This window comes from Bubalus bubalis, chromosome 4 (genome assembly GCF_019923935.1).
Source record: "Bubalus bubalis isolate 160015118507 breed Murrah chromosome 4, NDDB_SH_1, whole genome shotgun sequence".
Classification (NCBI taxonomy): Eukaryota; Metazoa; Chordata; class Mammalia; order Artiodactyla; family Bovidae; genus Bubalus; species Bubalus bubalis.
In genome coordinates this window covers 44,840,968-44,866,641 of record NC_059160.1, presented here as the reverse complement: position 1 = coordinate 44,866,641, position 25,674 = coordinate 44,840,968, and the positions used below count along the sequence as shown (strand labels likewise).

The 25,674-nt window shown below is 47.3% G+C and overlaps 1 protein-coding gene across 2 annotated transcripts; it reads right to left on the bottom strand.

Moving 5' to 3' along the window:
* Positions 1 to 625: 625 nt before the first annotated feature.
* On the bottom strand, positions 626 to 14,850 carry EIF3D (eukaryotic translation initiation factor 3 subunit D). Of its 2 annotated transcripts, none has more exons than XM_006056971.3 (15): positions 14,696 to 14,850; positions 12,250 to 12,382; positions 11,933 to 11,978; positions 10,649 to 10,785; positions 9,307 to 9,392; positions 8,673 to 8,745; positions 7,766 to 7,878; positions 6,888 to 7,020; positions 6,338 to 6,485; positions 5,581 to 5,711; positions 4,346 to 4,431; positions 4,124 to 4,253; positions 1,765 to 1,907; positions 1,212 to 1,495; positions 626 to 771 (listed from the first exon to the last, which is right to left on the bottom strand). In XM_006056971.3, exons 2-15 carry the CDS (start codon positions 12,370 to 12,372, stop codon positions 758 to 760), a joined length of 1,647 nt encoding a protein of 548 aa, XP_006057033.1. In that variant the 5' UTR covers positions 12,373 to 12,382; positions 14,696 to 14,850; the 3' UTR covers positions 626 to 757. The 2 variants fall into 2 exon arrangements, with proteins under 2 accessions (XP_006057033.1, XP_044797292.1); XM_044941357.1 differs by having other exon boundaries at positions 7,766 to 7,875.
* Between the last annotated feature and the right edge of the window lie 10,824 nt (positions 14,851 to 25,674).

The window sequence follows — 25,674 nt, the reverse complement described above, 5'->3', positions numbered from 1 at the left end:
CTTCCCAACCCAGGGATCAAATCAATGTCTCCCGCACCGCAGGTGGATTCTTTACCAGATGAGGCACAAGGGAAGCCCAAGAATACTGGAGTGGGTAGCCTATCTCTTCTCCAGGGGATCTTCCCAACCCAGGAATCGAACTGGGGTCTCCTGCATTGCAGGTGGATTCTTTACGAACTGAGCTATCAGGGAAGTTTATACAAACCATTACAATCAACACCCTGTGGAACATCCATTAGGACGTTCTGAAGCGGTCTCCTTCACAGCAGCGACCTCACTTCAAGCTTCAAAGACTGCCCTGCTTCATCTTTACAGTGACGTGTGTCTCAGGGCAGCAGCTGGGTCTGGCATGTAGCCAGCTTGTGCTTGTGAAATGGACTTCCTATGGGGACCTCACAATGGACCTCACTCCCTGGGAAAGGATAATTTCAAGGGGTTCCAAGAACAAAAAACCCAAGGGCATTCACCTTCTAGCAGGAATGTAAAACCACTAATGCTGAGAACAAAGGAGGGAACCCAGATTATGAACTCTAGAGAGACTCTGCTGCATCTCACCCTCCCTTTTTGAAGGGCTCCTCGGAGAAGGAAGAAGGACTTTCAGTCATAACGTAGGCACAGATGAAGGTAAGGGACTAAACAGAATTTATTTCAATGGCCTAGCTTCAGAGAGCAAGAATCAGACACACATCCCACTAGGTATTCAGGGTCCTCCAGGCTCGATGCAATCACAGATGCCAGTTCCACATCACTGTCTGGTTTAGGCTTCTTCCTCTGAAAGATACAAAGGTTACATCAAACTGGTGAATTGCTTATGATTTTCAACACTTTCACTCAGATGTGAAACGATTCAGATCCTCAGAGGACTACCAGGTATTTCCTTCAGTCACCAACCGGTGAAGCAGGTGAGAGAACGATTTAAGGCCTAGCATGAACCTGGAGCATCATTCCTCCCTGGGACCACTGGCTAGTATCAGGGACTTCTAGACCTTCCTCTAGATGTTTCTTTCCTGCCCTAACTCTCCTCGCCAACCCCATCATGTGCTCTAAAGGCTCTGGAAGTGGCTCCTGGAACTAGACTGAATGCCATACCAAGTGAAGCCTCAGGGAATTCCTGGAGTTTTCCACTGAGGTTAGAGGACTGAGGCTGCAGCGCTTGAGCCCCAACCAGCCCACAGCTCATGCCAGACTTCTGAGGGAGGCTTGCTACGCACCTTCTTCTTCCTCTTCCTCCTCCTCCTCCTCCTCGTCGTCCTCATCGGAGCTGAAGGTGCCGTCGGGCAGGCTGTAGACACGGATGACCTGCTTGTTGGGGTCCTTGAGGATGAGGTACTTGCCCTCCTCCAGCTTCATGCAGATGTCGATGACGCAGCGCAGGATGCCCCAGGCATTCTCCACGCTCAGGTTGATCTGACTGGCGAACTCGTTGGGTTTGAACTGCTGGGTACCCAGGATGACGTGGCGCGAGGAGTCTTTCACGTGGTACCGGGACACATAACTACCAGGGGGAGGAGTGTTAGGGTGGGGCACGCCGGCACAGACCACGTGGCACGGGACACGCAACACGCAACTGGGGTGTGTCGGGTGGCAGTGTTAGGGTGGGGACCGCTGGCACAGAGGCACAGCTGTACCTGGGGTTGAGTTATCAGTTAAATGGCAGCCTCGTGCTTGTCCCAAGAAAAGGGAGAAAAGGGCAGCCTTGTTCTCCTAACCCGAAGACCCCTCCTTTCCGAAGATGAGCTCCCGGCTCCTGGGCAGGAATCTCACCCAAGCTTGAGGTACTCGGATCCGGCCAGTAAAGCACAGCAGGTCCAGCGGGCCAACTTGTAGCTGTTGTTTTTCAGCTCGGTGGCAATGACAGCCCCTCGCTGAGAATCAAGCTTCTGTCGCCAGTCAACGCCGTTACAGTGCTGTGGGAGGGGGGCCCCGGTTACAGGTGCCAAGGCACCATGCTGCCTGTGGACTACTGGCCCCTCTGGTAGAGAAGAAGGTCCCTAGTGGGCTTAACCAGGGAGGGGAAAGCCCACAGGTAGAGCAGAAGGAAGACATCATCCGTCCCTCTCTTGCACAGCCTGCCACACAGCTGGTGCTTAACAAACCGTAACTCCTCTCTTTACAAGGTCTCAACCAGACCAGGACACATACGCACACATGTTAGAAACAAGTGCCATACAAGTGTTTATCACATGTGGTGTGGAGAGGAAGAGTTTCACAAGGGAGTGTGACAGCTCACCCGTGGAGAATAGTGGCAGAAGCTGGAGTTAGGGGGATCTGAGAGGGACAGGGAAGAGACGGACTGGTTCAGTGTGGAAGCCCGTAGAGGGAGGGGAGGTCAGGTAGGTCTGACCTGATGGAGAGGGAGTTAGGGAGGTCAGTTAAGAGACAAATGCAAAATAACAGGCATTATGAGTAGGGTCCTGAACTACGGTGATGTCAGTGAAACCCAGGGCTGGGCAAGTAGACAGCCTGAGCCTGACAGCAGAATTCAAGGGTGCAGAGGAGGAGGAGATGTTTGAGGCTCTGAGCCTAAGAGAGCAGGAGAAATGACACTGATGGACAGTCAAGCCAGAAGAAATGACAAATGAAGACACTGGAATGACAAAGTATTTTAGAAAAAACCAACCACCAAAAAATTCCAAAACAAAAACAACAATGATGCACCAGGAGTCAGAAGAGATTTCAGGAATCATTTCTGGAGTTCAAGGATGAGGCTTGGGGTTAGGCTTAAATCTAAGATGGTCCCTGATGACCCTGCTCTTGCTGCATCTGCTATCCCAGAGTCTGGGGGAACCCTGAGCATAACTACCCAGGATCATGCTGCTGCTGCTGCTGCTAAGTCGCTTCAGTCGTGTCTGACTCTGTGCGACCCCATAGAGGGCAGCCCACCAGGCTCCCCCATCCCTGGGATTCTCCAGGCAAGAACACTGGAGTGGGTTGCCATTTCCTTCTCCAATGCAGGAAAGTGAAAAGTAAAAGTGAAGTCGCTCAGTCGTGTCTGACTCTTAGCGATCTCATGGACTGCAGTCCACCAGGCTCCTCCGTCCATGGGATTTTCCAGGCCAGAGTACTGGAGTGGGGTGCCATTGCCTTCTCCATGCTACCTCGTGTCTAAAGATTCTGCAGATGGAATCAAGGTCCCTTAAGACAGGGAGACCATCTGAGTGGACTGCACACGGTATAAAGAAGTGACTGTGGCAAAAGAGTTGCATAAGGGACTGACCCTAAGAGAAGGCGCCACTGGGGGGTTAAAAAGGAGGGAAACAGCAAAGGAAATGTGAAGGCAGCTGAGAAGCGTGCAGGACCAGATTATGGCAGCAGCAGAGGGCGCTGTCACACAGGACGATGTTCCTGGGGGGCTGTGGTCAAAGGCTAAGAGAAGGCCACTGGTTCAGAGCTGAGTTCGCAGCAAACCTTCTAGGGTGCTCTCAGCAGGTGACAGAAGCTAAAGAACACCTGAGGAGTGAAACCTGGTGCCCGGAATGCTAATCCCTCGGCTCTAACGCAGGCAGAGCACAATGGCCCCTGACTTCCATCTCACTGGACCCTCGTTAACACAGGCCTGGCCTTGCTGTCCTTCTACCAAGACTCTTTTATTCTACACACCAGTGACCAGGAGCATGGCCACACATTTTAAATTCAGGTGAGTAGGCCAGGTACTTTCAGAAAGAATGACAGCCCCATCCTGGCATACCAGCCTGGGAGAACGGAAAGAGAAGGAAAAACGAAGGATGCATATTTCTTTCAAGATGCCCCTCCTGAAAAGCCAAACCTGGGATAATCTGAGTTCAGTAAGAGACAAAGTTGAAAAAAGGGTGCCAAAAGGTTGAAAACCAGGTAGGGGCTGCCGTTAAGTGAAATAACAGGTCAAAAAGGAGAGCTGCCAGCCCAGCTCATAAGGAGAGACTGAAATCACACTTGCAGAGGGCAGAAGCCAACGGGAAGCCGGAATGGACAGAGACAGAAAACACCAAGGAAAGGTAATCACCCGCACACACGATCTCTTCCTCAAAGCGGAACTAAGTAGGGGGAAAATTCAGAAGACAGAAAACCTCTGTAAGCAAGGCAAGGGGAAGAGAGACACAGGCTGCAGGCGCCAGCCCGGGACATGGTGCCCTGCGTGCCTCACCCTGGAGTCCCACTCGTTGAGGGTCTTGATGTTGATGAAGGACACCTCCCCGTTGGCTCCAGTCATGACGCCATCGTGCTCACAGCGGACGATGAGGTCGATGTCGTCCCCGAGCTTCCACCGGCGGTAACTGCAAGGAAGAAGGAGCGCCTCTGGTCACCTGAGGCCCTGGGTCCAGATGCACCACCCACACAGGGCGGGGGCACTAGGGAGGAGACGTACCGGTACGCCACAGAGGCGATCTCGTTCTTATCCATGTCGTCCTCCACAAATGGGTTGGGGTTGGGGAAGTTGTATCTTTCCTTCCCCTGTAAAAATGACACAGGTGTCATGAGACAGCGCCAACCCATTGCCAAGGCAATCAGCCATACCCGGCACCTCTCCTTTGTCACAGCCCCGCCTGGGTCCCTAGAGCTCGAGGGGGCTCTGGGCACACTTCCGAGCCCAAGCGAGCACCCTGTGGGTCACAACAGAGGTAACAGCTCGAGTTCACCCTATGCTCACGTTTGTGAAACACGAGCTTCTAGTCTCTTATATAACTAGCAACAGTGCCCCCTCCTGTTATGTCTTCCTCCAAGGTACACACAGTCATTTGTCACAACATGTACATATCCTGAGCTTACCATCTTTCCTCCTCCATTGTGTGGTAGTCGCTCAGTCGTGTCCGACTCTTTGCGACCTCACGAACTGCAGCCTGTTAGGCTCTTCTATCCATGGGACTCTTCAGGCAAGAATATTGGAGTGGATTGTTGTTCCCTTCTCCAGAGGATCTTCCGACCCAGGGATCCAACCCAGGTCTCCTGCATTGCAGGCAGATTCTCTACCATCTGAGCTACAGGGAAGATCTTTCCCCCTCCATTATAATGAAGTTTTCTAAGGGCAGGCACTTAGGCTGGCTGGTTGCTGTATCTCCAGCTCCTAAGAAATGCAGCTGTATCTGTGCACAAGGGTGTCTTGGTCATATATTTCAAGGAATCTTTACAATGTATCTATATGAGACAAATATTATTCAAGTGTTCTAATTTTACAGAGGGGATTCCCTGGTGGCTAGGGGGTAAAGAATCTGTCTGTAGTGCAGGAGATGTGGGTTCCATCCCTGGGTCGGGAAGATCCCTGGGAGAAGGAAATGGCAACCCACTCCAGTATTCTTGCCTGGGAAATCCCAAGGACAGATGAGCCTGGTAGGCTATAGTCCATGTAGTCTTAAAGAGTCAGACATAACTTAGCAACTAAACAATTTCAGAGAAGAAACATGACTGGCACCACAAAGCTAAAAGTGGTGAATCTAGGGCTCAAAGTCAGGCCTTCTGACCTCTAACCTCAAGCTGAGATTTCCTCCGTGACAAGCAGGGACCCCCGTCTGTCCTGTCTAATCCCACAACCCAGAGCTGATGACCCAGTACATGCTCAGTAGACAGCAACTGGGGTCGATGAACTGAGTGCTCCCAGGACCTTACCATCCTCAAGCACTGCTGGGAGAAGTTGTGGTTGATGTAGGTTGCTTCCATGGCCAGGTTGCGGGGTGAGTTGAAGGAGTTACCTTCATCTTGAGGGGGTTCGTTGGCTGTCTCACTCACTGTCAGAAGGTCTGCAAAATTGGCAGCATGGTCACCCACCCATGAAACAGTCACCAAAGAGGTGTAGGGCCCCTTAGGGAGATGGGGTGATTCAAACGACACAGGCCCTTCCTCCAAAGGACCGCCATCTGCTAACCTGGGTCTCTTGAGTGGGGCTGGGTGGGGCGGGTTTCTGGATAACCTGAGATACTAACATTACATTCTGTCACAACCACATCTATTTTTGAGTGACCTGGTTTTCATTCAACGTGTGTGTGTACATACACATGTGTATGGTACATGTGCATTTTTTCCTTCATAAATATGCTGAAGTAAAAAAGGCATCAGTCCAAAGAAAAAGGTCAAGTACATACTAAAGGGGGTATGGACAGATGACAGAGGTCAGGAAGATGCTACTCAAATGGGTGGCAACACGGTGTTGGGGTGCCGCGAGGACTCAGAAGGCTGCTGCCCTGACGGGGTACTGCAGTGACAGCCCCTTCCTCTATCTCTGAGGAGGCCGAGGGGGGATTCTGACATGGCTGTTGGTGTTCGTGGGGAGACAGAACACCTTCTACCCGTTCTCTGTACCTGGGAATGGCTTTGGACCAACAAGGACATTCAGAGCCTCTGTGTTGTTCCTAGACAGGCTTCTTACCAAAGTCAGAGTTGTCCCTCTTGTCAAAGAAGAGCTTGGATCCGACCCTCTGGACGACGATGTCCCAGGAATACACAGAGCGGGTGCAGCTCATCAGCGTGGCCAGAATGGCGTCGGTGGCAAACACATTGCCCTGAGTCTTCGCCAGCTGCAAGGAGGACAGCAGAGAGATGGGGCTACTTTGGGGCTCACCTGCCCATTCACTGGAGGTGAAGGACTTGTCTGCAAAGAGCCCTCACACCCATATCTACACCTCTGCTTGTCTGAGCCAGGCTGCAGCAAGCCAGCCAGCAAGCTTGTATCCTGGGTCCAAGGAACTGCAGTTTCCTGACCACCTGTTAGACCCCGACACTTACGGTCCGGTCAGCAGAGTGCCTTCATTTTCACCTAATCCTACATTGATTCACATGAGTCTTATCTACAGGGGCATCTGAGGCCTGGTCGGTTCATACACCCCCCCCACCCCCTCGCCACATCTCTGCTCTCTCTGAGGCCTCAGCGGTGGTATTGTAGCGCTCCCCACAGGTGGGCATGGGGCAGGGGTGCCCACCTTCCGGATGACGGGGTCGTCCGTGGTGGTGACAGTGTGGAAGATACGCTTGATGCTCCGAAGCGGCTTCTCGCTCCGCGTGGTGATGCGGTCAAAGGCCTTGTCGTAGTATTCCAGGGCCCCACAGCACTCGCTGAGGGGACAGCACGCAACACACGCTAAGTCAAGGGGAGCAAGACTACCTACTTCTTCTCTGTTACACCATGGAATCCAAAGTCTTATCCAAAAGTCTAACACGAGAGATGAAAACAGTCTCTGACTGGACTCTTAGAGCTCATGCAGGGCCTGCCCAAGTGGCTCCACAAAACAGTGACCACAACTGATCTGGCTCAGGACCCCACTCCCCGCCCCACTTTAGAGACAGGGAGAGGAGCAGTGACAGAGCCCTCAGCAGGAGGCTGCCTCCTGGCTGATGCTCCAGCTCCCGCTAAGTTATGTCCACCCACCGGCCTTCTGAGATGAGGAGCTCTTTGAAACATCAGGAAAAGCGTCACTTCTCTTGAAGAACTGCAATCTTCCTCTTTCTGCCCAAAAAGCTAAAGAACCCAACCTTTTCTTTTGCTCAGGATTTCAGGAAGCTGAAAGAACCCTAGAGTTTTAATAATAGGAAATTTCTTTCTGCTTTCTCCCAACAAGAATCCTATAATTTAATTTTTCTTTTGCTCACAATGCCAGGAAGTTGAAAGAGAACTGAAGTTTTAGCTTTAGTAAACTTCTTTCTGCTTTTCCTGCCACAGGCATTAATTTTTTTTTTTTTAAGCTCGTCCGCTAATCTTAGGCAATGTCTTTGGAAATGATAGGGCTCAGGCCAACAGTCATCACCAGCTGATTCACACACATTAAGAGCATGATGGAGGGTAGGAAAAGATGCCACCTACATGTCCTGGGGCTCTGACACTTCCAAGTACCGCATCTTCATCAGCTGAGGGAAGTCCATCTCCTCCTTCACCTCCCAGTCACTGCGGACTTCCACCGAAGAGTCTCGGGGCTTCTGTCAGGAAAAACCGTTGGAGGGGGAAAATGACAGCCAGCGCGAAACGTAAGCAAAAGGCAGGTAACAGAATGAAGGGCTTGTATTCGATAAATATATCCAGAACATTCATACGACAGGCTGGCGGTTTTCTAACAGCTCCTCTGCATTTCTCCATGTCATTACCTGGTTATTCTTGCTGCTACAGCAAGCACCGAGTCCAGCAAATGCAACTCCCACAACTGCACCTTTACTCTGGCTTATACACGTCTTCTACTTGCACAACGTCCACATAAACACTTTTAGAGGAATGTCCATGGTGGCACCATGCATGATACCCTCAAGTAAAAACAACCCTGATGTCTATCAATGGTGAACAGACAGACAAAACGTGGTCTATCCATGTAATGGAACATGGCAATAAAGAGGGATGCAGTGCTGACATAGGCTACCACATGGATGAACCTTGCAAACATGATGCTTGGTAAAAGGAGCCAGTCACAAAAGATCATTCTGCTCTGGTTCCATTTATATGAAGTGTCCAGGAGAAATTAATCCAGAGACAGAACACAGAGAAGGGGCGGTCTAGGGCCAGGGAAAACAGCTGACTGGAACAGGGCTTTTTGTAGTGATGAAAACATTCTGACACAGACCACAGTAATGGCTGCAGGACTCCGTGCATAAACTATGAACCACTGAGTTCATCTTAAATGGGTGAATTGTATAGTATGAGAAGTAAAAACCTCAATAAAGCTGTTATAAAACCAACCAAAAAAATCAAATTCCTGGACAGAATTCTGATACAGATATACTACCTGTGATTTTTGGTCCCATTTCTGCCTCACTCCAAATTGTTTCTGGAATTTTTTCTGCAGTCGTATGCGTTCTCTGGAAAGACAGGAAAACTGCTTTCAGTACAGATTTTTAAGGAAAGTAGAGGCTTAAGAAAAAACAAAAACCAAGACGAAAACAGTGCACACTAGACATGCTAGGAGAGGCATATTGCCCCCAATATGCCAGTGTATACCAGTATATGACCAGTATATACCACTCCATCTCTAGAGGCTGTCCTCTGGCAGCCTCAGCTCGGGCAGGCTACTGTCCTACACAGCTCCAGGGACTCACAGGACCCGGTGTGAATGGGCCCCGGGAGCTGCACCACAGAAGACTTGTGTCTAGGTGAAGCTCCGGGGTCACTTCCTGTCTGCCTTTGTTTCCGTGTCAGTCAGTGCTCACGTCCAGTGCAAGCAGTTTCCTGTCCATGGTCTCTGCCATGACCAGTTCTTGGAAGACAACATCAGGGCTGAAATAGTGGCTTAACTGGCTTTGGGGAGGCTTTTTGGTTTTTCGTAATACTGGGGAAGAAGATGACTATTCTGCTCTGGCTTCCTGACAGCAGTGTGGTCAGTCCTGGAAAAATAACTTGTTCCAACAGGATGGGCAGCTCACCTCTCCTTCTGCTTGGCACTCTTAGGCAGGGTCTGCAGGTTGAATTGCAACATGTTCCGTCGATCTTTGTCTCTGCGGAGATTTCGCTAGGAATCAGGAAAAAACATCATGTTAAAATCCTGGGACATTCAGCTGATAATTGGTGGTGCCTAATGGGATGCTGTTAGAGTGAGTTTAGGATGCAGCAGCCCAACTGCACATTTCACTCTGTGCTTTTACAGGATCAACACCTGGGGTTTTTAGGTTGAGTAAGCACAGGCCTACCTCCCAGATACTTTGGGTCTGGTCCCAGACCACCACAATAGAGTGAGTATTGTAATTAGGCAGGTCACACAAATGTTTTGCTTTCCCAGTGCCTATAATTTATGCTACAAATACTATACACTACACTGTAGTCTACTAATGTGCAACACTGTTATGTCTTAAACAATGTATATATCTTCATTAGAAAGAAACTTTATTGCTAAAAATGTTAACCACCTTCAGCGATTAGTAACACCACTGATCACCACAACAAATATGATAATAATAAAAAAGTCTGAAATATTGTTATGACAGAGACATGAAGTGAGCAAATGCTGTTGAAAAAATAGAACTGAAAGACTTGCTCGATGCAGGGCTGTCACAAACCTTCAATTTGTTAAAAAAAAAAAAAAAAGCAGTTATCTGGTTTTTTGTACTGAAGCACAATAAAAATGTTTGTACCTTGAATTAGCTTAGACTCATATCCATGCTTTTACTGAGGCAGGTTCACTGGCTCTTATTAGAGTTGCTGAGTTTGCCTCTTTATGTGAGAAGATGCAGCCCAACTGGATCATCTACTCAGTAAATCCTGGACACAGCAATTATTCGAGGCAACAGACACTGACGCACATGGTTATCCAGCACAAACAGCCATCCTTAGCACAGATGTCCTAGCTACTGGTCAACAGACAGCTGAACTGTTTAAAGGCATTCCTGGCCATGGTATCCATTTACTTTAGCACAATTTGTCACTAAAGAGCTACTTGGATTCACTGCAGCTGCTTGCTGTGCTGAGTCCTATCTACCTCCTTGTGACCCTATGGACCGCCGCCTGCCAGGCTCCTATGATACTAGAGCGGCTTCCATTTCCCACTCCAGGGGATCTTCCTGACCCAGGGATTGAACCTGTGTTTCTTGCATCTCCTGCTTGGCAGGTGAATTCTTTACTACTGGGAGACCTGGGAAGCCCATTAATATATTATGGGATTCATTAGGATACCCACAGTAACATGCTTTCCCCTCATCAGTACTCACATGGTACCATTTTTAGCACCAGGTGACAGCCCCAAGATGGTCATACTGCTGGCTCTTGACTTACCTGTGCGAATCGCATTCGATTCCGCTGGTAGGCGGTCTTCTGTGTGCGCGCTGTGTCCACCAGCTGGAAACTAGTTTCATCCTCCTCATGGAAGTAAGCATACTGACTTCCACCTCCAAACTGAGAGGAGTACTTATCTGCAGGCAAAGGTGACAGCATGTAACACTACCCACAAACTTTATAAGTACATAGTAGTCTAAAGCCTGATATTTACAGTGTGGTCTCAGGAGCCACCCCATCGGCTGGCAGCATTTCAGATGTACAGACTCATAGCTCCACTCTAGATCCACTAAGAACCATCATTTTAATAAGATTCCCAGCAGATTATGGAGAAGGCAATGGCAACCCACTCCAGTACTCTTGCCTGGAAAATCCCATGGACGGAGGAACCTGGAAGGTTGCAGTCCATGGGGTCGCTAAGAGTCAGACACAACTGAACGACTTCACTTTCACTTTTCACTTTCATGCATTGGAGAAGGAAATGGCAACCCACTCCAGTGTTCTTGCCTGGAGAATCCCAGGGATGGCAGAGCCTGGTGGGCTGCTGTCTGTGGGGTCGCACGGAGTCGGACACGACTGAAGCGATTTAGCCGTAGCAGCAGCCAGCAGACTAATACCCACATTCAAGTTTAAAAAGCTCTGATCCAAAGAACTTTCTAAGTCAAGACAGAGTCTGAGGAACTCAAGACAAGCCCATTTTGCACTCTGCCTTCTTCTGTAAGAACAGGAGTTGCAGTTTACTCTCTCAGGAGAGGCAAGCAGGCGGTTATACACGTCATCACTGTCACCAGCTGGTGCCCAAGGAAGACGTGGCTAATGGGCTGGGACTGGCTTTCTGGCTGACCTCAGACTTCAGATCGTCTTTAACTCAGTATTCCAGAGAGCCATTCCTAGCTCTCTTGACTAGTACAGAGGAAAAAACTAACTTCTATTAGGATCCTAAAACCAGTTTTAAAACTGGGATCCACTGACTGGCCTTACAGGCTCAGTAAATCCCAAGTACTGAAATACAAAATGGGAATGTGTTCACCAGATTTGTAAAAGGGGCCATGGCTCCCCAAAGTAGGGGGAAAAACCTACTATAATACGCTGAACAGTCTAACTTTTGAGGCTATTCACAAAAAATGCATTGTTTCCACAGTCCATAATAGGCCCCTAAAAATTATGAATTATCACCATTTCGTTCCCATCCTAGAATGCTTTCAGGTGGAGGTTACTAGAAACGCTAACAATCCACCGAGGGCCTGACTTGGGCAGGCAGGCAGGCAGGCGGAGAACACTTACTCGTATATCTCTTGTCTTGGTATGTGGCCCCCGTCCAGTCTGCAACCTAGTGAGCACAACAAGGCAAGGCAGAGAGCACACGTCAACCAGGCAAGTTTCTGTTGACCCAGAAACCCCCTCCTCCCAAGTGAGGACACGGTGTCACAAAGTGTTAGAAAGACTGGCTCAGGATAGCTTTGTAAGAGCCCAGCTCTCCTATGACTACTGGAAGTAGCCAGAGCTTATAACCATTATCCTTTTGAGAGAATAAAATTAAAATGAACTTGGAGCATTAGCTGCAGCTTTAAGAGATTCAGACCCCGCTGACAGGCAAGCACCTTTCCGAGCCGATCTCCTTTGCTGAACGGCTGGTAGGGCATATCCCGAAACTGCTCCGGAACTGCACAGGGACCCCAGCCTGAGGGGTTGTCCTGGATCACGGGCGTCATGAACTTTGCCATCTTTTAAAACCTTAAAAATACAAATAACAAAGTAACTCCATGAAGAAAAGTCTCAAAAAAAAAAAAAAAAAAAAGTCTTCCATTTGAGGTAAGCTAATACATGAATGATAAAGGTAAAAAAGCAAAACACAAAACAGAAGCCTCAACTGTTGAGCTGCTCTCCACTTAACATATTCCTGTAAATAATACTGTGAATACTTAAAACTCAGACGACTGCTAACCAGATTTATGTATCATATCTCACTGTTTTTTTTTCCCACTGTACTATTTCTGAAATGAACCTGCACCTTCTAATTGATGAGGTGTCATGTCGTATCTGGCAACTTTTCTTTCTTAGTGTTACATGAAGAAACTGTGCTTCTTGAATTCAGTGATGTCTTACAAATTTGATGAAATGTAATTAACTTTTTTTTGAGTTTAATAACCAAGTTCCAGTTCTCATTCACACCTTCACCAGACATACGATATTTAATTCCCCTAAACCTCAGTCTCTTTACCTGAAAAATAAGATCCTTGTTTTATTCCCCTCAGAGGATCACTGTGAAAACCGTATATGTTAGTTAACATATGTGGAAATAGTTCCATTGTAAAACGCCAGACACTTACTACTCAGTCTTACAAAAATACAAATATTTACACACAGTTCCGAGAAAAAACAAGGGTCCATGAATATATCCTGAAATGCAACCTCCCTTTGTTGTTCTTTCAATTTTCCGTTGTCAGTGCAAATTCTTATGCAGGGCATAAGAGTCAGGCAGAAAGTCCGGCAGAAGGTTGAGGAGGCCACCAGAAGCCTTATGTCATGAAAGTGGCCGAACACAGCCAATGTTCATAAACATTATGAGTACCAGGCATGTTGTTAGTGCTTTCCACATATTAATTCGTTGACTCCTCTAAACAATCTCCTCCTGAGTTAGGGCCAGTATTAGCCCCACTTTCCAGATAAGAAAACTGAGGCACAGAGATATCAAGAAATCGCCCAAAGTCACAACACTAATGGATGAAAATCTGAACCCTGGGAAACAGGCTTGAGTCCACACTTTGTGTAACGCCAGTACTCCTCTCAGGAAGAGTAAAAACCAGGGGCTCCAGACAGGTATCTGCCAAACAATTCCTATCCAAAACTCATGCATTTATCATCCATTCTAATCCCCTGAAAATGCCCAGAAGCTGAGTTCCCAGGGTAAAATTCACCACACAAATATTTCCAGAGTCTGGGGAGCAAAGAGCAAAGGATACTAAATTTATGAAACTCTCTTCATTTTCCCATGATGGGGAGAGTTCCTAGAGGTGACACTTGTGTGATCCAAAAGGGCATGAACCTGGAAGCCCCATCCTCCCACCTGAACTTCAATTACAGTACAGGAAGCAGACTGAGGGAGGGTGTGGTGGTCTCCAAACAGTACACCCTTATATATTACCAGGGTCCTACAACGTGTCAGATGCAACACATCTGACTAAGCCCCTAGGCCCCCATTTCAGATATAAAACTACAGTTCAGCCAAATCAAGCAGCTGATCTCATCATTTCAAGATAGACTTGGTTTCTAGGGTCCTCTGTCTTAAGTGTAACACTCTTCCCATTATTTTACAGCTGGACAGCAGCCTGAAAAGATCCTGGCTTTCAGATCATATCAATAACACAATAAGATATCTCCAAACACACTTTAAAAGGGGTGGAAGGGTTTCAACGCGGAAAATAAAAAGTAGGCAGAGCACAATGTAACCAATAGGGGAAACTAAATCTTTCAGTTGAAGCGGAGTGACAGCTGTACTGGCTACAGATATAGGATGAGGCGGCGCCAACAGGACAGTCATAGGGAGAGCCGTGTGGCTGGCAGGCCATGTACAGGGCACGTTCTCGCAGCCACTGCAGATCGTTTGCCAATTCCTGGGGGGTTAGTGTCAAATCAAAGATCAACCAACTACATCCTAGCCTTCCATTTCATAAGCAAGGAAAAGAAACATTTAGACTGAACTCCTCAGAGCAGGGCCGAACATCGCTCAGTTTGGCACACCCAATAGCCCTCTCTAGAAGCTCAGGGAACAGTGAGGCACTTTAAAAGACCCTGAGACTCAGCGGGGTTAATGGCACGTTCACATCAGAACAGACCGTCGGTGGCCGCTAAGCGGACTCCAGGGAAAGAGACCTCAACCACAGGTTCTGCCCCGCACTGGGTCAGGCGGATTCCTGCCCCGCCCAGCGCAGGAACAGGGAGGCAGGAGGGGGCGTACGGAAGTCTCTTCCGGTAGGCCCCCGAAGGCCAGGCGCAACCCAACTCTGCTCTGGAGGTCCGCGGAAGCGTACGGAATACGCTGCTTACCTGTAACGGCCGTAACCGGCCCCGATGGTGAGAGATAGTCTAGGCCGGATACCGCGCCACCTCCTGAACTCCGGGGAACCGGGAAAGGAAGAAAGATGCGCGCGCAGCGGCCGGTACCGTAAACACGACCGATGGTGTCGTAAACTGCTTCTTGGCTTCCTTCCGGTTCGACGGCGGAACGCAGGAGTCGTAAAGCGAAGGCATATCCGGAAGTTCGTCACTGTTCTTTTCGCGGTGTTCTTATTTAGCCTTCGAGGCTGATAGACACCGGAGGATGTTTACAGTTACGTCATGGGGCATCCGGCGACACTCCGAGAGTTTCAAGTTTCTTGAAACGTGGCGGCCTTGTAGTTGGAGTTGGAAGCGGAGACGGGCTGATGTCCCACAATGCCTTGCGGGCCGCTCTGGCCACTCTGTATCCCACAATGACCCGCGGTTCCTGCCTTCTTTAAAAGATCGTGTGGTTCGAGTTTCACCGTTAGGGGGAGTTCGAGTCTTTCAGGCAGGTTTTTGTGGCTACTCACTGAGCCTTCAGCGGTTTCGGAAACAGACCAGGAGGTGCAAAGTCACCTGAGTAGATCAGACTACTAGTTTTGGGGGTCGCTGCCAATGTTCAAACTATAGCTCCACAGTTCTCAGACTTTCTTGTTTGACAAAGATTCCTGGAGTGCTAATTTGAAAAATGAAGATTCCGGGTCCGCTTCCATAGACTGTTATACCAGCGTGGCTTAGCTGGAGCCCAGAAACCTGCATTTTAATTGGTTGTGATTCTGAACTGGCTACTCAGGAACCACCTTCCTACGATGGCAACGGTGCTGTCTTTTTGGAAACTCAGCCTACGGAGTTTGTCCTGCAGCACGCCAGGCCTCCCTGTCCATCACCAACTCCCAGAGTTCACTCAAACTCATGTCCATCTAGTCGGTGATGCCATCCAGCCATCTCATCCTCTGTCGTCCCCTTCTCCTCCTGTCCTCAATCCCTCCCAGCATCAGAGTCTTTTCCAATGAGTCAACTCTTCGCATGAGGTGGCCAAAGTACTGGAGTTTCAGCTTTAGCATCATTCCTTCCAAAGAACACCCGGGACTGATCTCCTTTAGAATGGACTGGTTGGATCTCCTTGCAGTCCGAGGGACTCTCAAGAGTCTTCTCCAACACCACAGTTCACAAGCATCAATTCTTTGGCGCTCAGCTTTCTTCAGAGTCCAACTCTCCCATCCATACATGACCACTGGAAAAACCATAGCCTTGACTAGACGGACCTTTGTTGGCAAAGTAATGTTTCTGCTTTTGAATATGCCATCTAGGTTGGTCATAACTGTACTTCCAAGGAGTAAGCGTCTTTTAATTTCATGGCCGCAGTCACCATCTGCAGTGATTTTGGAGCCCCCCCCCCCCAAATAAAGTCTGACACTGTTTCCACAGTTTCCCCATCTATTTCCCGTGAAGTGATGGGATCACATGCCATGATCTTCGTTTTCTGAATGTTGAGCTTTAAGCCAACTTTTTCACTCTCCACTTTCACTTTCATCAAGAGGCTTTTGAGTTCCTCTTCACTTTCTGCCATAAGGGTGGTGTCATCTGCATATCTGAGGTTATTGATATTTCTCCCAGCAATCTTGATTCCAGCTTGTGCTTCTTCCAGCCCAGCGTTTCTCATCATGTACTCTGCATAGAAGTTAAATAAGCAGGGTGACAATATACAGCCTTGACGTACTCCTTTTCCTATTTGGAACCAGTCTGTTGTTCCATGTCCAGTTCTAACTGTTGCTTCTGACCTGCATATAGGTTTCTCAAGAGGCAGGTCAGGTGGTCTGGTATTCCCATCTCTTTCAGAATTTTCCATAGTTTATTATGATCCACACAGTCAAAGGCTTTGGCATAGTCAATAAAGCAGAAATAGATATTTTTCTGGAACTCTTGCTTTTTCTATGATCCAGCGAATGTTGGCAATTTGATCTCTGGTTCCTCTGCCTTTTCTAAAACCAGCTTGAACATCTGGAAGTTCACGGTTCATGTATTGGGGAATTTCAAAACATTTGAAAGAATCTGAGCACGCAATTTTTGTTCAAACCTCAAGATTCTTTACTACCTGGTCTCCTAGGCTTCCTTATCAGTCTCCTGGCCTGTCTCCTTTATTGGAAAATATACTTGCTGTTAGAGCTGATATTTATTCTTGGCTCTGCCACTTTAGCAGTGTAGCCTTCACATCTCTGGGCCTCAGTTTCCTTATTTGTAAATTGAAGATGAGAAAAGGAGGTGCTGTGAGGGTAAAATATATGTATGTGAAAATAGGAATTCCACTTACCAGTTGGACAAACTCAGGGTTGTTAATTGATCTCTTTGAAACCTTATTCATGTATAAAATGAAAATGTTAACAGCAGCATCTGTTTCTATAAATTCTCTTCTAATCCACTCATCTTCCAGTTTCCCTAATTTTTGTTCACGGTACCCAGTGGATGATGCTTATTGAAAAGCCTTGTAGCCATCATTGGTAGTTCCTTTCCCCACCACATTCATTCCTTCAGCAAGTCCTCTTTATTCTTTTAGAATACATTTTGAGGGAATCTGCTGGTAGCCCTGTGGTTAGGACTCTGCACTTCCATTGCAGGGGGCGTGGGTTTGATCCCTGGTCAGAGAACTAAGATCCTGCAACCTCACAGCATGGCCAGGAACAAAACAAAAAATGAACCATGGTAAATGCCACCACTTGCCCTCACCATCTCCAGCCTCATGCTTGGGCCCCCAGCATCCACTTGTGTTCCTCTAGGGTTCTTTCTTTGTGTGGTGATCAAAGCAATCTATTCACAACCTTCTAGTAGCTTCCCATTGTATACTTGGAATAAAATATGAAAGTCTTCCTATGACCTATCTGGTCCTAGCTTTCTATCATCTTTATATCCTGCCATTTTATATTCACTCTTCTCTAGCTCTGGAGAAGGCACTGGCGACCCACTCCAGTACTCTTGCCTGGAAAATCCCTTGGATGGAGGAGCCTGGTAGGCTATAGTCCATGGGGTCACTAAGAGTCGGACACAACTGAGCGACTTCACTTTCACTTTTCACTTCCATGCATTGGAGAAGGAAATGGCAACCCACTCCAGTGTTCTTGCTTGGAGAATCCCAGGGATGGGGGAGCCTGGTGGGCTGCTGTTTATGGGGTTGCACAGAGTTGGACACGACTGATGTGACTTAGCAGCAGCAGCAGCAGTAGCTGCTCTAGCTCACATGCTGTGTGTTTTTTTTTTTTTTTTTTAATCATGCTGCATTACTTGCAGGATAGTTCCTTGACCAGGGATCAAACCTGGGCCCCAGCAGTGAAAGTGCTGAGTCTTAACCACTGGCCCACCAGGGAGCCCCAATCATGCTTTTTTTTTTTTAATGCCACGGGGCTGTGGAAAGAATTAAATGAGTTAATTTAAGTGCTTGGAATAGTACCAGGCACGTGGCAAGCAAGAGAGTGAATGAGGACAGGGCAAGGCTACTCAGAGGGGTGGTTGGTTGTGGACACAGGCAGTGAAGATGTAGGGGAGATGTATTCCCGGCACCAGAGAACAGCAGGCAGCAAGGTCTCAAGCAGGAAGAAGCCTGGGTGTGACCCAGAAAAAGGAAGTTTCCATTTAGAAATGTGCAGGCCACAGAACAGAGTATGGGATTTTATCCTCAGGATAAAAGTAAGCTACTGAGGGATTTTAAAATGGGGAGGGAAGGAGGGAGGTCATGACCTGATTTAATGTAAAGGAGGGTCATCCCTACTGCCTGTGGAGACTCAAGAGTTGGGTAGGCAGAAAGAGGCAGCAAAGGTGTCCATTGGGGGAGGAATTTAGATAGGATCTCCCACCTAAGCCCAGGGACCCAGTATTGAGAATAAGACAAGACTCCCAAATTCTTCTCCATCTGGGGTGGGCAGGGACATCACGGCCAAAATGGAAAAGATGATTAAACTCTGACACAAAAGCGAGATTGCAGCAGATGGCCTGTGGGCCCACAGGAAAAAAAATAAAGAAGAAGAGGAAAACAAAAGACATGATCCAAGCAATCCAGCAAAAGTTAGATCTCCCCTTATAGTGTAGCACATATTACAACTTACTATTGATATTCAGTACACTGACATTAATTGAATCCTTATTTATGTGCCCGGGGTAATGTGCTGAATTCATTTTCTCATTTAATTTTCACAAAACCCCTATCCACTCATTCAACAATTCCCCAAATATGGATCACCAGTCACTGTTCTAGGTAGGACAGCAAAGCCTCTGCTTCCCAGAGCTGACACTCTAGAAGCAGAGACAGAGCTTAGACAAGGAAGCAAAAATATTTCAGCACATGATGAGAATTCTGAAGAAATGAAGCAGAGGAAGAGGTGAGGAGGGACAGAGGAAGATGCAGCTGTTTTAGAAGTGATGATCAGAGATGATCTCACTGGGGAGATAACTCTTGAGCAGAAACAAGGATGCTGGGACCAGGCCAGCTGTGGGTCAATATGAACTCATGTGTGGAGCACCCGAGGGGGTGAGGGAAGGGCCTGTGTTCTCAGTTGCTAGAACAGTGTCTGACATACAGCAGGTGACCAGTAAGCATTTGTTGACTAATCAGTGTATAAAAAGATCAAAATTAGTATGAGATCATTTATTCAGCTTGCATTGTAAGAGCCACCACTTTGCAGCAGGACCCTGTATTTATAACGATCCATTGTAAGATTCTTCAAAGAACGTCTCTTCTAGATGAGTGAGTGACTGCAAAAGTATTTTCTAAACTAAAAAGTGAAGATCCATAGTAGGCCTGCTGGCCTCTCCATATTCATACCCTGATGTCATGTCTAGAAGCAGGAGGCACCATTATTACTCTTTTCTCCTTGGCCTTTTGTGCTGTTCTGTCCTGTCCCTTTCAGATGAGACAAATGCCTTGTCTAATAGGAACCTCCAATGTTTTAAAAAAGGAACTAGCATTTATTGAGTACTTATTATATGCCAGGCAATGTGCTAGTGTTTAAAACAATCATCTCTTATGCTTTCTAAGTGTTCTTTGAGACATTCATGCAGGTGGGGAGAAACAGGCTCTGGGCAACTGGGTGTTTGGCTCCGTGAGCAAATGACTGCCCCAAGATTTGAGAACAATTTTGTGTCCTTAAGAATGCCCATCCTGGGAGGGAGGTTCAAGAGGGAGTGGACATATGTACATTTCCAGCTGATTCATGTTGATGTTTGGCAGAAACCAACAAAATTCTGTAAAGCAATTTCCTTCAGTTAAAAAATTGATTAAAAGAAAATCCTTCCATCCTTTACAGGATGGTGCAGAAAGCCTTCCCTGAGGTTTGGGTTTTCTTTTTCTCCTTCCTCCCATGTCTCTTGCTTCTGGTTTCTCTGATTGATTCAGACACTTCCTGTCCTGGATATCAGCAGCAGTTCCAGGATTTCTCCATGGGAAGGGAATAGAGACAGCAATATGGTGGAAAGGAGGGGAAACCCTGGACTTGTCTTAAAGCTGTGTTTGTGGAGTAGATGCCCTGCTTTCATTGGGGTTGTATGTTTATTGGGGGAAAGGAGCCTCTGTAGTATACTCTGAGGACTTGGCCAAATGTGGGTGACCATATCATTTACCATCTAACTTAGGGCCCTTTGGGGAGAGAAAGGGGTTGTTATCAATACTTATGCCAGACAAAAGCCGTAAACTGGAACTGTTCCTTGCAAATTAGAAGGTAGGGTCACCGTAGGAGAAAGGGAAATAAAATTGGCCTCTGTTCTGGTTACCTGTTGCCGTGGAACACATCTATCCAAAATTTGGTGGTTTATGGCAACAATCCTTTTATATTCTCTGTTGGCTTGTGTGGGTCAGGAGTTGAGGAAGGGCTTGGCTGGGTGGTTCTGGCCTTGGGTGTCTCAGACAGGTGGTTAGAGGTGCAGGGAGCTGGCTAGACAATTCTCCTTTTCTTTCTCTTCATTTAGTCTCAGGGTCTCTCTGTGTGGTGAGTTCACATGGAGAGTTTGGGTTTCCTCAGAACATGGTGGCTTCAGGCCAGTCAGACTAGTCACAGGGGGCTTAAGACTGAGAGAGCACGCATTCTGACTGATAAGCTGGGAGCTGCGTGGCCTTCTACGATCCAGCCTCAGAAGTTGTGTGTGCGTGTGTGTGTGTGTGTTAGTTGCTCAGTCGTGTCCGGTTCTGCAACCCCATGGACTGTAGCCCTCCGGATCCTCAGGAGGAGAAATTCTCCAGGCAAGAATACCGGAGTGGGTTACCATTTCCTTCTCCAGATGATCCTTTCTGACCCAGGGATTGAACCCAGGTCTTCTGCATTGTAGGCAGATGCTTTACCCTCTGAGCTACTAGGGAAGCCCCTAAGTTACGTAAGTAACTTCTGAAGCCTCAGAAGTTACGTAGCACCAGTTCCATCCCTCCCTTGGTTCCCAGTGAGTCCCAAGCCTGTCCAGAGTCAAGGCCCAAGATTCTAGAAGAGCATGTGGAGATGCTATTGTGATCATCATGGGAGCAGAAAATCTGCCACAGATGTCAGCTGACCTTTTCTAAGAGTCACTAGTTGGTTGTCTGCAAACATGTGGCTGATGAGTTGGGGACACATCAAATTCCAGACAGTGTCTGAGCAAATCTGGCTGAGGGGAGGCCTGGAATGTGGCCATAGTTTATCATGGGAAACTGATCACAGGGAACGGAGATGTAGAAGGGGGAGGGTCTAGGAGCCAGAGCTGGTGCTGTCCAGGGGGCTAAAGTGTCACCCCCATTTCCTGGGCCAGAATGCCTAGTCAAGCTGCCTCTGCTGATAGATGCTTCTTCAGAAAAACGCTGTCTCTTGTTCTGACTCTCTCCCATCATGATCGTAAATCCTCACAGAGCTTTTACTGCAGGAAAGTAAGTGCTGGTCAGGCCAACAAAAGCACCGGGTCCTGCCGGCGGCTGTATTTCTTGTGCTTTCTATTAAATAGACAGATCATCTGTTTATGCATCAGCCCTACTTTGTGAGCACACTTACCCTGAACTGTGATGGGCTCACCAAGGCCTCCTTTGGGGACCTGCCAGTGTGGCCAGCCCCATTCCAGTGCAGCAACCTTGTGTGCCTTCTAGGAACCAACACAGGAATTACCATCCCATTTTACAGATGGGAAAACAGAAATATAGTCAAGAGGAATGTCTTGCCCAAGGTCAGCCAGCTGGTAAAGGTGCAATTGGAATGCACCCAGGATTGCCTGAAACCAGGCTGGCATCTCATACAGTTCCAAGGTCCAGATAAGCTCTGAAAACCACAAGCTTTCTCATGAAGTTGAGGACAGCATCTGATGGCAAACCTGATACGAATTGGCTATGTTGTTATTTACTTTTTAAAGAGTTTTTGTTTTTGATGTGGACCATTTAAAAAGTCTTTTATTGAATCTGTTGCAATATTGTTTCTGTTTTTTATGTTTTGGTTTTTTGGCCTCCAGGCATATGGGATCTCAGCTCCTGGACCAAGGATTAAACCCACATCCCCTGCATTGGAAGGTGAGGTTTTAACCACTGGACCACCAGGGAAGTCCCTGGACATGAAGTTATTTATAGTCATTCATATCCCACTTAGTATGAATATGTATACATTTTGCTGTATAGGAATAATGAGTTTATGAAGGGTTTATGGGATTCTGCCCCAGAACTTGCTGGGCATATTGTGTAACATATGGTAGTCTCACCATATAAACCTTTCTGAAGTCCACAGAATTCTGTTAGCAAGCACATTGAGCACCAGATGTTTCAGGTCAGGAACTATGAACTTGTACCATTCTTTTTTGTCTCAGAGATACAGAAAGCACTACCCCTAATTTACAGATGTGAAAGACTGAGGATGGGGGAAGTGGTACCCAAGGCAGATTCTGTGAAATTGCAGCATTTTTATCATCCTGTAGGGGTGTGCTGGGGGGAAGGGAAGCCTTTGAATCACCAGCCCACCTCAGCCTCCTAAGAGCCTTGTCACCCCAGCAAAATTTTAAAAATAGAAAACCTGGAAGGATTAAAGCATCCCAAAGGATGTTTCAGGTCCACCGGAAGAAAGGGAGGTTCACTATAGGTTCCATTGGCTGGCATTCAAATTTATTTATTTTTTAAAAATCTCAGCTGGATGTACACTCACCCATCACAGGATCAGTTCTCAGAATAGAGAGGTGCCTGTTGACTCGCCCACCCCACTTCCTGCCAGTGCGGGCATATCTCCAAGTGCTGAGCCATCCACTTCTCTGCTGTGGCCTGAGATATATCAGGATTTGCAGCCCTGGTGACGGGAGTCAAAATAGACTCCTATTTCCTTTGGAACCATTTAGCTACTTGAGAGAGTGCTTGACTGTTTCAATGAGATGATCAAGAACCAGGCTTCTCCTGGCTCCTCTCTGCCCTATACATTTTCCCTTGTTGGAAACTGGGATTTGGTATTCTGGGAAAAGAGATAAACACCAATTCTGGCTTGATCTACCTGTGTAGTGTTGGATAGCATCCCTCTGTGAAGCTAAGGTTCGGTTTCTGCAGTGCTTGCGCTGTTTTCTGTGCCACTTGTTGTGGTTCTCACTGTCCTTAAAACTGGAAACCATGCCTGGCAGCTTCCCAGAGAGCATTATCAGGGCTATGTAACTGCAAGAGATATTTAAGGAAGGTGGGGGGTCTCATGGGGCAAGATGGTATCACAGCAACACAGACATTGGTGGAGACAGACTGCCTGAATTTGAATCCTAGGTTATTGCTAGCCACATGACCTTGGGCAAGTCATGGGATTATCTGAGCCTCAGCATCCTCATCTGTAGAAAGGACAGAATCATAGTGAGTAGGTCATGAGAATTAAGTCAGATAACATGGAAAGTGCTTAAACAGTGCCCAGCATGCAGTAAACACTTAATCTATGTTGGCTGGACTGGCATAGTCACCAGAAACCAGTAGGGGTTTGACTGGGCAAGTACTTTCAATATTTCAAAAGCAATAGCTTGTCACTAGTGATCCAGGTCCTGAGCTGGTCACTCAGAGTTCAGTGACCTAGCCTTCCTCTCAAGTGGCCCAAAGTCTAGTGAGGAAGTAGGTGGGACTGCTTCAGGGGCTACAATGCCTATGAAATGCTTAACAAAATGGGTTTTGAACCAACATTTATAAAGCAGATTTCAGCTAAGAAGCTGGTGCTGAGTAGGGGCTGCCCCCAGACCAGGGATTCTCTGCTTTGCCACACTCCTTACTATTCTCCATTGCATCATATCTGACCTACTTCCTGTTCATGTGTGTTTGTTGCCTGCCCCCCATGGGAATTTGCAGATAAATTACAGTGCAAGGCTGTGAGTGTTGTGGGAATAGGATGAGCGATAACTCAGCCTTGGGCAGTCAGGAAGAGTTCCCCAGGGGACACAAAGTCACAGCTGCTTTTCTCTAAAAGCTGCGGAAGCTGCCGAACACCCTCATCTTTATGGTTCAAGGACAGGCATAGCAGACACAGGCAGAGCCGGCAGGGATCTCTGACATAAAGCCACCAAAGCTAAGTGGCCTGTTTGAGGTCATTCAGCCAGCAGATGGCACAACTAGGGCTAGAATCAGGACTGCCAACCAAAAATAGTTGTGGGCCTTGGCAGTCAGGTGAATTTGTACTCTGGCGTCTTGAACTGGAGGCCTGTCTCTGCCACTTACTTGCAATATGACCTTGGCTAAGTTGTTTCATCTCCTTAAACCTCGGTTTCTTCATCTGTAAAAAGGGCTAAGGATTCTGACCTCAAAGGAGTATCCTGAGGGCCAAATAATGAGAAACTGAATAGGGAGACGGTTGTAAAGTCAAGAGGACTCTTGACATGTGAGGGTCATCACGATTATTGCAAAGTAGCCACCATCCCCCTACAGGTCTGCCACCATCTGTTCGGCAGAGACCTTGAAGGGGACCCATCCCCCATCTGCCTTGTCCAGTTCCTTGTGGCAGCATGCATGGCCTTCTTCCAGCTGTGGACCTAGGATGGGAGTCTTTTGGAATTCTCGGACCTTGAATGTGAGCAGGACTCTGGGTGCAGAGCTCCAGGGCTCCCCTCTTCCAGGAGCTGCCAAAGTCTAAGGAGATACTGAGCTAGAGATGGGAATGAAGCAGAATTTCCTGGGGAAAAGAGAAATGTCAATAATTCCTTAATTTTCTTTAAGACTGCCAGCTGGGGGAACCTTGAAATTGCTGGTCAGTGGCTGAAACTATTAGGAGAGAACAGCACTAACGACCTCTATTTGGGGGTCACCTTGTGCTGAGTTCAAATCTTGGCTTTTCTCCGTACTAGTTGAGTGTGTCTTTTGGCAAAATTGCAAGCTTTCCCAAACCTCAGTGTTCTCACCTGCAAAATGGGATTCTTTTAATTTATTTTCATTGAAGTATAGTTGATACAGTGTGTTAATTACTGCTGTACAGCAAAGTGATTCAGTTATAGACACACAAATATATACATATACATTCTTTTAAAAATATCATAAGACATTGAATATAGTTCTCTATACAAGAAAGACAAGTAGGGCCTTATTGTCTATCCATTCCATATATAAAAGCTGGCATCTGCTAATCCCATCATCCAACTCCGTCCCTCCTCCAGCTCCCTCCTCCCTTGGCAACCACTCGTCTGTTCTCTACGTTGGGGAGTCTGCTTCTGCTTCATAGATAGGTTCATTTGTGTCATTTTAATGTCTTAGATTCCACATGTAAGTGATATCATATGGTATTTGTCTTTCTCTTTCTGAGTTACTTCACTTAGTATGATCATCTCTAGTTGCATCCCCAAATGGGATTCTTAGAAGTAGCTATTTTATAGAGTTATGTGTAAGTTAAATGAGATTGTATGGTAAAGTGTTAAGCACAGTGAGAAGTTCAATAAACTGCCAGTTGGTAGTATCATTAGAAATAGTCATAACCGAGGAGGGAGGAGGGTTCAGGATGGGGAACACATGTATACCTGTGGCGGATTCATTTTGATATTTGGCAAAACTAATACAATTATGTAAAGTTTAA

What these genes read in the sequence shown, in the direction of transcription:
- EIF3D (XM_006056971.3), bottom strand. Translation starts at nt 12,372, where the DNA reads ATGGCAAAGTTCATGACGCCCGTGATCCAGGACAACCCCTCAGGCTGG. An exon ending in CCCAGCAGTGCTTGAGGATG is followed by an intron (nt 4,432 to 5,580) that starts GTAAGGTCCTGG and finishes TCATTTTTACAG; the next exon opens with GGGAAGGAAAGATACAACTT. An exon ending in TCAACGAGTGGGACTCCAGG is followed by an intron (nt 1,908 to 4,123) that starts GTGAGGCACGCA and finishes CCCCTCCCACAG; the next exon opens with CACTGTAACGGCGTTGACTG.